The 12,170-nt window shown below is 35.3% G+C and overlaps 1 protein-coding gene across 2 annotated transcripts in view; it reads left to right on the top strand.

The window, feature by feature from the left end:
- LOC131047047 (homeobox-leucine zipper protein ATHB-15) overlaps positions 1-12,170 on the top strand; it is a 142,699-nt gene that overhangs the window by 88,037 nt on the left and 42,492 nt on the right. For both annotated transcript variants that reach the window (XM_057980871.2, XM_057980862.2), the window contains exons 6-16: positions 7,069-7,182; positions 7,424-7,507; positions 7,731-7,874; positions 9,445-9,519; positions 9,671-9,777; positions 9,883-10,075; positions 10,177-10,356; positions 10,576-10,656; positions 10,755-10,892; positions 11,012-11,334; positions 11,451-11,556. In XM_057980871.2, coding sequence (XP_057836854.2) covers positions 7,069-7,182; positions 7,424-7,507; positions 7,731-7,874; positions 9,445-9,519; positions 9,671-9,777; positions 9,883-10,075; positions 10,177-10,356; positions 10,576-10,656; positions 10,755-10,892; positions 11,012-11,334; positions 11,451-11,556 — 1,545 coding nt within the window. The remainder of the gene's footprint in view (positions 1-7,068; positions 7,183-7,423; positions 7,508-7,730; positions 7,875-9,444; positions 9,520-9,670; positions 9,778-9,882; positions 10,076-10,176; positions 10,357-10,575; positions 10,657-10,754; positions 10,893-11,011; positions 11,335-11,450; positions 11,557-12,170) is intronic.

Raw genomic sequence — 12,170 nt, 5'->3', positions numbered from 1 at the left:
ACTTGGTTGGTTTTAAACTCACCTTTGCATCTTGACATCATGGCGGCTTTGAAACTCACCTTTGCAACATTTGACGGAGGCGGCATTTTGTGACACCTTTGCAAGTTTAGATGGAGGCGGCTTTCCAAGGCACCTTTGCAACTCCTTCATCATGGCAGCTTTTCATGACACCTTTGCAACTCATGGTCAAGGCGGCTTTTTGAATGACCTTTGCAACTGTTAAACTTAGGTGGCTTTTTCAAGTACCTTTGCAGGTCATGGTCTAGGCGGCTTTTTGAATGACCTTTGCAAGATTGAATTGAGGCAGCTTTTCTTGACACCTTTGCATCTCATCCATTTGATTGGCTTTTGGAGATAGCATTGCAATATAACATCAAGGTGGGTTTTTAGAGCACCTTTGCAACATTTGAATTTAATTGGCCAAATTAGGTAGCTTTGCAAACCAAAACATGATCGGCCAATTTGACTAGCTGTATAGTTCTCTTTCATTCGTAGCATCTTGACTTCATCAAAGCTTCATTTGTACAAACTTGAAATTGTTAAGCTAACATTTATCAAAATCGATCTTTTGAGTAAACTCATGCCTTTGTCAAGTTTCACATCAAAACCTTAGCTCATGCCATCTCAAACCCCTAATGCCCTCTAACTTGCAAATTGACAACCTTTTCGCATCTTGACAATCTTAGCAACTTAGCGAGTTTGACACAACCACATCCTTAAATTCATTTCCTCTCACAAGCAAGGACGAACAACTACTAAACTTACCAAACTAAACACTAAGCAAAGCGAAAAAAAGTGGGGGTCCCCATCTGCAATGGGGCGATGTGTGAATATGTCACAATAGGATGCTCATAATAAATTTGATAGTAGTGAAGATAGGACATGCATTTACAAACCTAGGACAAGACTTTATAATGAAGACTTAGAGCTGAAACTGCATATCTACACATCTTGAAAACTCTTGAAAGTATCATATAAGTTCGACATTATCTTCAATGCAAAAGTTTAAAATTTGGGTGCTTGAAAATTAGGGCAACAATGTGTCCAATCCTATTTGTGTAATGATTTTAGGTTTCTTTTTCAATTTGTTGTTTGTGAAGGTCTAGATTACCATATTAACACAAGTGATGCTTTTGTGTAGTATTTGAACATTTTACTATAAATTTTTCATCTACTAGGTCTAGGCAACTATTTAGTTGATCCCTTACCTAGACTGCATCAAATGATATTAGATAAAGAAAGTCCTTGCAATGTGGTGTTTAGTGAGGCTCAATAAAAAAATTTGCAATTGAGAGGAAGTCTTAGAACTATAGAGAGTTGTGAGAGGGAGGCATCGAATGGTATTGTAGAGGGTTTAGTTTCTAGAGAAGTTTGTTGTGAAAAGTAAGTGTTTTGTCTAGATTCTTGATTTGGGGTTTTGAGTTGTCTTTTATTTATGGCATCATGCCTCCAATAAAGAGAGGTCTTGCAATGAATAGAGTAGATAAGATGTTTGAGCAACTTCGAAATGAGCTCCAAAAGGAGATAGTTGCTATGAAGTTTGACAATAGAAGGAATCTTGAAAATGATCTAGGAGATGGTAGTGATGAAGAAGCCAAAATGGAAGAGAAAGGAAGGGAAGAAGACAAATTCTAGCTGAAGACTAGTTCTTGAGGGTCCTTAAGAAAATTAGCAAAGGAAGCAATATAGAAGTCCTTAACTTTTCCATTGCATTAAATTTGGAAAAGCTAACTGAATAGATTATTAACTTATAAGAGTATTTCAGATATGAGAATATCCAAAATCCTCAAATGGGAAGATGTCACCAACCAAACTCAAGGGACATGCTGCCTAATGGTGGAGAAAGTTACTAAGAGTGATGACTAGGGAAGTGACAATTACTCAGTGGAACTAGTTGATTACGAAGTTAAAAAAAATATTGATCTTGGAGATTACTAATTTGACTTATTGAAGAAGCTCCAGAACCTAGGTCAAAAGAAAATGTGTGGACTACATAGAGGAATTCCATAAGGTGGTGATCAGATTAGGACATGAAATAGATAGAGAAAAGGTATCTCGATCTATATATATATATATATATATATATATAGAGGGAGAGAGATTGTAACTTAATATTCAAGTTCAGATGAGCATGCTAAGAGTTGAGTTTGTGGAGGAGGCATACTAGCTTGCTTTGAAAGTGGAAGAGAAATTGTCTAGGAAAGAACAAAATAATTCAAGAGGAAGAGGAAGGTTCTTTAGTGGAAGAGAACAAGCAAAATGTAGTAGAGGACAACATACAATGAATGAGAAGCAATTTTTTTTTGAAACGACAATTCTAGTCAGGACACAAGAGGATAACAGTATCCATCAAGAGGAAGATATTGCAATAGTATAGGAAGAGGTAGAGGATTCATGGGCGGATGTCATAGATGTGTAGAAATGGGTCAGCAAGAATTTTAATGCTCACAAGATTAATAGGATAGTGGTTGAGGAAATCGGCTAGGAATAACATTTATTGTGTAGATGAATTGAGTGTTGCTTCACCCACAAGGAAGAATTGGATTGTGGAGAAGCTCTTGTGATGAATAGAGTGCCATAGAAATCAGCTGAGGAAAATAAGTCAATGTAAAGGAAGAGTCTCTTTAGAACCATATGCAAATCTAGATGTAAGTGCTGCAAAGTTATTGTTGATAATGGTAGCTTAGATAATTTTGTATCTAATGAAATAACATTGAAGCTTGGGCTAAAGAAGATTGTGCATCCAAACTCATACAAGGTCTCATTTTTGCAAAAGGGATATCAAATTATAGTAAGTGAGCAATGTCTAGTGAAATTTCAGAGTGGTTCGTAGAAGGATAAGATTTTATGTGATGTTACGCCCATGAATGCTCGCCATGTTTTTTTGGGAAGGCCTTGGCAATTTGATAGGTAGGCCATTTATGATGGTAGAATGAATACTTACACTATCAAGATGTTAGGCCATTTATGATGGTAGGCCATTTATCATTTGGATGCTGATCCAGATTTTCATCAAGAAACTATTTTGGTATTGGCACCTGTCAAGGATATTCTACTTGCTCAGAATGCGATTCCTCATGTTCAAGTCCATCAAAGTCCTCCCTTTGGATGAAGCTAATGTAAGTTCGACACCTAAATCTTTAGCCTTCAGAGGCTGATCCTCACTACCCTTGATCTGGACCAGCCTTTGAAGGGAGCTGAAAAGGCCCAACTTATTCATCAATCACAGCATCCCTATTGAATGTCAAGAGATTAGTGTCAACATCAATCAGCTTGTAGGCTTTATGATTGTCATTATACCTTGTTAGAATCAAATTTTGACTCTTCAAGTCCAACTTGGTTCTCTTTACATTTGGAATCTAGATGTATGCAATAGAAGCGAAAACCTTAAGATGATTCACCTTCGGTTTCCTCCCAGACCAAGCTTCTTTTAGGGCCTTCTCCTTCATTGCTTGTGTTAGAGACCTGTTGAGAAGATAAATTGTAGTGTGAAATACCTCAGCCTAAAACTTCTTTGAAACACTCCTATTCTCCAATATATACTAGGCTATCTCCATAATTGTATGATTCCTTCTCTCAACAACTCTGTTCTATTGTGGAGTATAGGGTGTTGTCAATTGATGTTTGGTATCGTGTTGAGCACAAAAATCAGTGACTTCGTTTGAAAAAAAATCACCTCCATTATCAGACCTAAGGGTTATGATGTCACATCTTGGCTATTTTTCTACTAATGATTCTAACTTCTGAAATTCTTGAATACATTTGATTTTGACATAAAGAAAAGCACCCACATTTTCCTATTGAAATCATCGACAAATAAAATAAAGTACTTGGCACTAGTGACTAATGTCATATTGATTGGTCCATAAACATCTGCATGAACCAGCTACAGAACTCTCGAGGCTCTCCAAGCTTGTCAATCGGGAAACAGTGTTCTTGTTTTTCTTCCATGCTTGGCAAGCTTCACAAATACCTTGTATCTGCTGTTGTATGTAAGATAACTCATCTACCAAATTTGCTTGAGCTAATGGAGAGAGGTAATATAAGTTGAGGTGCCCATATTATTGACGCCATAGTGTACTATATCTGATGAGCTCTTAAACTTCTCCAAATCTACAAGTTGATACAAATTATGATCTTAGACACCAACAATGATGGTGTTCTTAGATTCGTTGTCAACAATATAGCATGTGTGTCTGCTAAATAGGATATCCAAGTTGGGACAATCGTGCATAATCAAACTCATTGAGAGTAGATTGAGCTCCATTCTTGGAACAAAGTACACATTGATAAAATTGAGATTTTTACCTCTAGAAGATATCTGCACATTTCCTTTCGCAACCCTCCTCGTCACCACCAAAGACCACTGAATCTAAACAAGTTTTATACTTCATGAACTGATCTTTCCGATAGGTGAAATGTGAGGATGCTCTAGAATCGATCTACTATGCAGAAGATATTGACAAATTTGAGTTGGTTTGGCCATCAAAGCATAGAAAGATGTCTCCTTATACTTAGAATGCTCTACAACATGATCCTTTTGTGGAGGCCCTCCTTGGTTGAATTTTTTATCAACCAACCTCTCTTTACAGTGCTTCTTCATATGACCAAGTTTACCACAATAGTGACATGATATATTTCAGATTCTTGGAAGTATCTTTGTTATAACCTTTTCTTTTGAGGCCACTTGCCATTATCCTTGTCCTTTTCTACAAAGGCTTGTTCCACACTCTTTGTATTACTGCTCCAACCAAAGTGCTTCTTCCATTTGCCTTGTTGCAATAGTCTGTTGCACAAATATTTGAACTTCAAGTCAATATTGGTAGATGTGATGTTGAGTGTTTGAAGGAAATGTTCATAGTCTTGTGGTAAACTTTTGAACATAATAACCACCATATCTTCTTACATTGTGCGACCTATGGATTGCAATTGTTCGCAAATGTCTTTGATCTTTATTAAATGATCATGCAAAGATATCTTCTCATCCATCATGACTGAGAACAACATATTTTTCGGGAAGAAGGCCTTGCCTTTGTTTTATTTCTTGTGTAGATATTGCAGGTGCTTCCAAATCTCTATAGAGGTTTTTCCTAATGCAATCTCTGAAAGCATGACGGCTTCTCAATTACACTCATCTAGTCTTGGTCTTTACTTGCAATTGTTGGCCGAGTGTCAAGTGTTGTAGTTCTTGTTAGTGAAGCATTGGCTATCTTCAACATGATTTCTTGTGTGGATATTGCAGGTGCTTCCAAATCTCTATAGAGGTTTTTCCTAATGCAATCTCCAAAAGCATTTCATCTCTTACTGATAACATGATGAGCATGACGGCTTCTCAATTACACTCATCTAGCCTTTGTCTTTACTTGCAATCGTTGGCCAAGTGTCAAGTGTTGTAGTTCTTGTTAGTGAAGCATTGGCTATCTTCAACATGATGTTGGGTAATGACACCATCCTTTCCGCAATCCAAAATTACAAAAAATAAAGGAATACTAGCTGCCTCGAAAAAAACCACAAATTTTGAGGAAATTGTTTCAAAACCCTAGGCAGAAAACAACACCCATGATTTTATCAAAAAAATTGCAACAAAATTTTGGAAAACCTTAGTTGTTATATTGTACTCCTGATTTTGTTATAATATTGCCAAAATTTGATCAAAAAACTTGTTGCGTGCATGTTTAAAACTGAAATTTCTTGCCAAATAACTACGAAAATCCATTGCCTGTGACAAAAAAATCTAGTTGTGTGACCTTCAGAAAAAATGGTGGTGATTTGCAGAAAACAGAATAGCTTGTGAACTCAAAATAAGATAACTCATGATTTCTTTAGAAAAGCTGTGCAATTTTTTGGTAAAAAACACATTTTTGGAATAACAGGCCTGTGATTTTTTGCAAAGCCAAAAAGGCACGATTTTCAGAAAAAAAATGCTGCGATTTTGTACTTAAAAACACCCATGAATTTGTTGAATTTTTTTTGCCAAAAATCCTTGCACAAATTCATAGTACTCCTTTTGATACTTTCTACGTCACGTGCATGCAATTCATCATTGCTAGTAGTAGTTCATAGAACTCCAGGCATTCTTAGATCCGAAGCTTGACTTGAGCTTTGATATCATATTATGAAAAGTATAAACAAAGAATGATTACCAAGATATTTGATATTAACAAAGGAGCGAAAGGCTCTTTAAATAAAAGATACGAACAATTTATTCATAAAGGATAAGATCAACAACTAAGAAAGCAAAGGATAAAAATGACAACTACAAGAATAAAGAATATTTCTAAAGTCTATGCTAAAGACTTAATTGGCCATTATAAACTAAATATTACAATATTACTTCAATACTATTTTCATCTATATTTTTGCTGTTTTTCATAAATAGTAGTCAAATTTGAAATAAAACCCTTTTCAATTTTTTTTTAACACATTAAGTGTTAATTTAATTCCATAACTATACCCTCAAGTACTTGTTAAACAAAGTTTTATGTCACCTACTTTATGAATTTGTGTAACTATTTTCTTGCATTACAGATATTGGCTTGGTTCTTATGTTTATCTTTGGAATATATTGTAACTATAGTCTGTACCTTTTATTTAGTATTTTCCTTTTGTACCTATAATTCATAGCTGTTTTGAACATCAATAATTGCTTAGAAGATTATGGCATTCCATTTTTTATAGATTAAGGCAAAATTAATTTAATCAGTGTATTTCTAATTTGGCTTTTATGCATATGTTGGTATCTCAGTATGCAGGCATATGTTTTTGATTAATATAGAGTCAAATAACTGATGCTTAGAAACTATGATTTACAAAGTTAAATTTCATTATTTTCCTTAAGAAATGGATACCTGATCTCTATTTTGAATTTCCTTCAAGTGAGGATTTTTATGTGATTTCCAGATCTGATGACTGATATTTTTTTCATGCATGATGAGGATGATGCGTTACAAAACTTTACCTTGCCCTCTTTTAGTGTGCCCTGCTATACTGTCATCCTTTACTTTCATATTTTTTCTAAAGGGGAACAGTAGCCAAAACACGATATCCAATAATTTTAAGCTTTTTCAGGTTGCTGATGTTCTGAAAGATCGTCCTGCATGGTTTCGTGATTGCCGTCGAATGGAAATGCTTGGTGCTTTGACAACTAGCAGTGGTGCAACAGTGGAGTTGTTGTACACACAAGTAAGTTGATATTTTTTAAATTTTGGGTGAAATAAAAAGAGATTTGCATATGTTCAATATTTAGAAAGTCTGCTGGATTCATTGTGCCTTTTTTGTAGCTTTATAGAGAATCATTGTTCTTGTTTCTGTGGTTCTATATTTGATAGGGTTGCTGCTATATTTTTCTGCAGATGATGTATTATATTTCTTCATTTCTATTTTGTTTCTTATGACTCAGTAATACAGCGACTTTATGATGTAGATGTATTCTCCAACCATTCTCACCCAAGCTCGAGATTTCTGCACACTGCGGTATACATCAGTGCTTGAGGACAGAAATTTAGTGGTATGATGTTTCAAATATTAAATGTACCGGTTGTCTCTTTGTATTTTTTCTGGATATTCATATTATGTTCAAATGCGTGTCTTTCAGTTATCTGTTTCTGTTAACCTGTGTAGTTCATTTGTACTTCATGGATGGATGTCAATATTTCTAACTCTTTGGAACTCAAATTGCCTAATGTATGTCATTTGATTGGACAATGATATTTTTTCTTACTTTATTTCAGGTATGTGAGCGCTCACTGAACCTGGGCATGGTACCACCAAGGGAAGGTTTTGTTAGAGCAGAGATGCTGTCAAGTGGATATCTTATCCGACCCTGTGGAGGGGTAGGATCAATTGTTTATATTGTCGACCACTTGGATTTTGAGGTCTGTATTTGTTGCCATGTTTGAGGCTCCAGAAAGATCTAACTTCATTCCTGGACAGATTTTTGTCAAAAATATTATGAAATGGCATTCATCATGAGGAACAAATTTGGTCTTCTTAATTGCAGTTGTTTTTGATCTTTATGTAATAGCTTGTAGCTTAGCTTGTGTTACATTGGGAGAACAGCTTTCTAATTTTTTTCTTGGAGCATGTCCTAATCAACTAGCATTATATTTACTCTTTTAGATAAAAATTTTCATTTAATGTGGATTGTCTTGTAACTAGAGATGACTAAATAATGCATGGCTACTGGTCGTCCATTTATATTTGGTTACAATTGTACATGTATGCATATCCTGTCTGGGTTGCCCCAAACATTAATCATGCTCTCTATCTTTTTCATCTAAGTCTATTTTTTCTCTCCATTCTCAACTCATTGCCCTCAGAATTCTCAAGTCAATGTCCTCACCAATTTCAAATTAATACCATCACATGTTAGAATTTCAGGGTGATGAAGACAACTATACCTAAAGTTGGGAGCCAAGACCAAATAATATGAATAGTATATGAGTTGTTAAGATTTTGGAGAAAACTGTATAACAGATTTAAGATTTTCCATCAACATTTCAAATTACACTCATAGTTATGCATCTATAATATAATTCAGGATAACTTACTCTCTTGCTTGTATTATCTTTATGATGGATGACGGAGGCTGATTTAAATTGTTGATGTTAAAATCTGTTACTCGGTGTTCTCCAAAAGATTTGCAACTCAATCATTGATATGATCTATGAAAACTTAATTCTCCCAAGAACAGTATACTGTTTTCTGTCAATTCTAGCTACATATTGCTCATATGTGCTTATTGTGTTCTTTATCCTCATCATATAAGAGTTTTTTCTCACCATTCTCAGTTCAATGCATTTCTTAGTCTCAACTGAATGTCCTCACAGATTATAATTGCAAGAAGATCAACATTACACCTAATGTTAGGACTGTATGATCAGAACTATATATGTACTTATGTCAACTCCAGCAAGTTATTACTCACTCTTGCTGTTCCATGCAATGTCCCTTTTTGTACTGCTTGATATTGTTTTGTAAATTATGGAGTTGCAGTACAATATAGTGACATACCCCCCAAAAAGTGCCGAGTACCACTTCACTGTAGGACATAACATTATATGCACCTACAGACAATTTGTTAACTGTTGTCATTTTTCCTTATTTTACATGTAAAAGGCTACTTCACTTTTCTGCAAATAATTTTTCTCAGTCTTGGCATGTATATACAGGTGCAACCTGAATATCGTTTGTTTCACTATGAATAATATTCCATAGAGCATGGTTTTAGAAATGACTGATTTTTTCTTCTCTCCTTGATTAGAGTGATGCTATCAACTATTGAGTTAGGATTCCTAGCACTTTCCATTAGAAATTTTTAGCATATAATACTCTATTGTATTGTTAGCTTTGCTAGAGAAAATCATAGATTTATTAGATATCAATATAGATAGATATGCTAGGCAGTTGAAAGCCCTGACTGTGTTTATTGGTCTTCTGGTATAGGCAGGACAAGCTCCTGAGGTGTTAAGACCAATGTATGAATCATCTGCTGTTATGGCACAAAAGATAACTATTGCTGTAAGTATAAAGATCTGTAAAGTACAAATAAATTGGGTTGCCTATTCTGCAAGTCATTTGAAGCTTCCAAAATTTAGAGGATTTTTGTTTTATTAAATAAACATGCTTAAATGTCAATTGGTTTAATTGGGTTCTCTATGTATTTCCCTAGGCCTTACGGCATTTGCGTTCCTTGGCACAAGAAGCTGCTGGTGAGGTTATAACTGGTGGCACACTACAACCAGCTGCATTGCGTGAGCTGAGCCTTCGAATTGCTAGGTGGTAATTCTTATTAGATAAAATATTAGTCATTATGGTTTCCACGATGTGTATTCCTATTACTAGATCTCAATATGTGATATTTTGTCAGTGACATTGATGCAGGAGTTTCAATGATGCTATAAACACTTTTTCTGAAGATGGATGGTTGTCAGTTGCTAGTGATGGGATGGATGATGTCAGTATTGCACTTAATTCATCTTGGAGTCCTAGAATGGTTGGTCTTGAATGCACACCCTCTGATAAGTTATATTCTGATGGTGGTGTTCTATGTGCAAAGGCTTCAATGCTTTTACAGGTATGCCTGTTTTCAGATGCTATCTTTTTTATGATTAGAGCTCAAAAATTACTTTCCTTTCAACATTTTCCACACTTCAAATGGGTATTTTTGTGCTGCAGAACGTTCCTCCTGCAGTATTGATACGTTTCCTTCGTGAACATCGATCAGAATGGGCAGATTGGATGGATTGTGATCTTGATACGGGCTGTTCAAATACTTGGCAAACTCATGTATATGGTGCTGAATTTGGAAGAAGACAAATACCTATGCCTCTAGCCCATTCTGTGGAGCATGAAGAGGTGAGTTTTTGGACACAAGATCTGAAAAGTACAAAAAGATTTATCTGCCATTAGAAGTTAACTTGTAACGGGAAGTATAATAATTTCACTTGTTAGTTCAAATTTTTATCCTATATTGTTCTATTACTATGTGACTCAGAACCATACATTTTGGACATCTAATTACATATTTGGATTAACTTAAATGATGTCTTTGTTCTTTTTTTAAAATGTCTCCAGATAATGGAGCTGGTAAAATTTGAAGGTTATGATCCTGCTCGAGATGGTGCCTTAGTGTCAAAGGAGATGTACTTACTCCAGGTTTTCACAATGGACATCTTTGTTCTCCATATGCCATGTAGTTAATGACAGATTTTCTATCTCTATATGCACTAAAATTGTGTATTCCTTTATCTCAGCTTTGCAACGGCATCGATGAAACTGCTATTGGTGATTGTGCACAATTAGTTTTTGCACCTGTCAATGGTGCTCTTTCTGATGACACACCATTATTGCCATCTGGTTTTCGCATCATACCATTGGACACGGGCTTTATGGTAAGGTCTTGGACCTTGTTTATCCTTGTTCTCCCTTCTGTTATTTTGGAAAATTCTTTGTGGATTTTAATTTCATTTTCTCATTCACATGTCCTTAATATTTCATCATCAATGTGTAGGATGGACATGATATGTCCTACAACTTTAATCTAGTTTCCACACATGAAGGTGACCCAGACATGGGCAGGCTTATGACTGACACTGGAACTATGTCTAACCATTTCCGCTCTGTTGTCACGATAGCATTTCAATTTCGGTATGATACTCATAACTGTGATAGTGTATCTATTTCTGCCCGCAAATACATGCGTACTGTTATTGCTTCTGTTCAACGTGTTGCAATGGCTATTGCTCCTCGAGTGGGCTCAACACTGGGTTTGAGGAATATTTCTGATACAACAGAAGTGCTGACCCTGGTCAAACAAATAGTTTCAAGCTACAGGTGTTTTCCATTCATCTAATTTTCTTTTTTCTGAGAATATGCCTAGTTGACATCTTTATAATTTTAATTATCTTTTGTTTGATTGCTATAATATTATATTAATTTGTTTGTATTAGGGTAAAATTTGGGATGAATCTTTTAGTGGAACAGCCTTCGAACAATGATGAACTTTTCGAGATGTTGTGGCATCATTCTAATGCCATTGTTTGTTGCATATGCAAGGTTTGTACTTGAACCCAAAATTTTTTTCGGTACTCAGGGTTGTGCATATTGCCGTTGTTTTATTTTTATTGCTGTCATGATATAATGTGATTTATTAAAATAGATCCAAAAATATGCAAAAGTTAAATAGTTATGAATTTACAACCCCAGCTCTTTGATGAGGCTGAAGAAGACTGTACCTCTAGAAAAGTTCCAACATTTTATTCAATAACAGATTGCCTTCGATATTTATGGAGTTTAATTTATTTCCAGAATATATGCTGGACTAGTTTTCTAAAATGGGAGCTTTATTTTGAGTGCAAAACCTGAGATGAACGAACTGCAAATGTGCAAAGACATGAAATTAAAGAAGGAAGAATTAGAGACGAAAGATTAGCTGTATAACATTTCATGGAATGAACTATAATCAAAATTGTTTCTCACTCTCACTCCACACAAGCCTTAGACAAGTGTGGTTACATTATTCATTATGTTATTGTTTGTTTTTTCTTGGTGATTATAATGTGGTATTAGGGTGGAAATTTTTTGTCATTTGGGGAGTTAGGTGGCGAGGAGGGAAAGGAGGGTGCATAGGACAAGAGAGTGGGTGACGAGTATAATGTCTCTTTTTTCCA

Source organism: Cryptomeria japonica, chromosome 4 (genome assembly GCF_030272615.1).
Source record: "Cryptomeria japonica chromosome 4, Sugi_1.0, whole genome shotgun sequence".
Lineage (NCBI taxonomy): Eukaryota > Viridiplantae > Streptophyta > Pinopsida > Cupressales > Cupressaceae > Cryptomeria > Cryptomeria japonica.
Note: the sequence above shows the minus strand (reverse complement) of the source record. Positions and strands in the feature narration are given on the sequence as shown.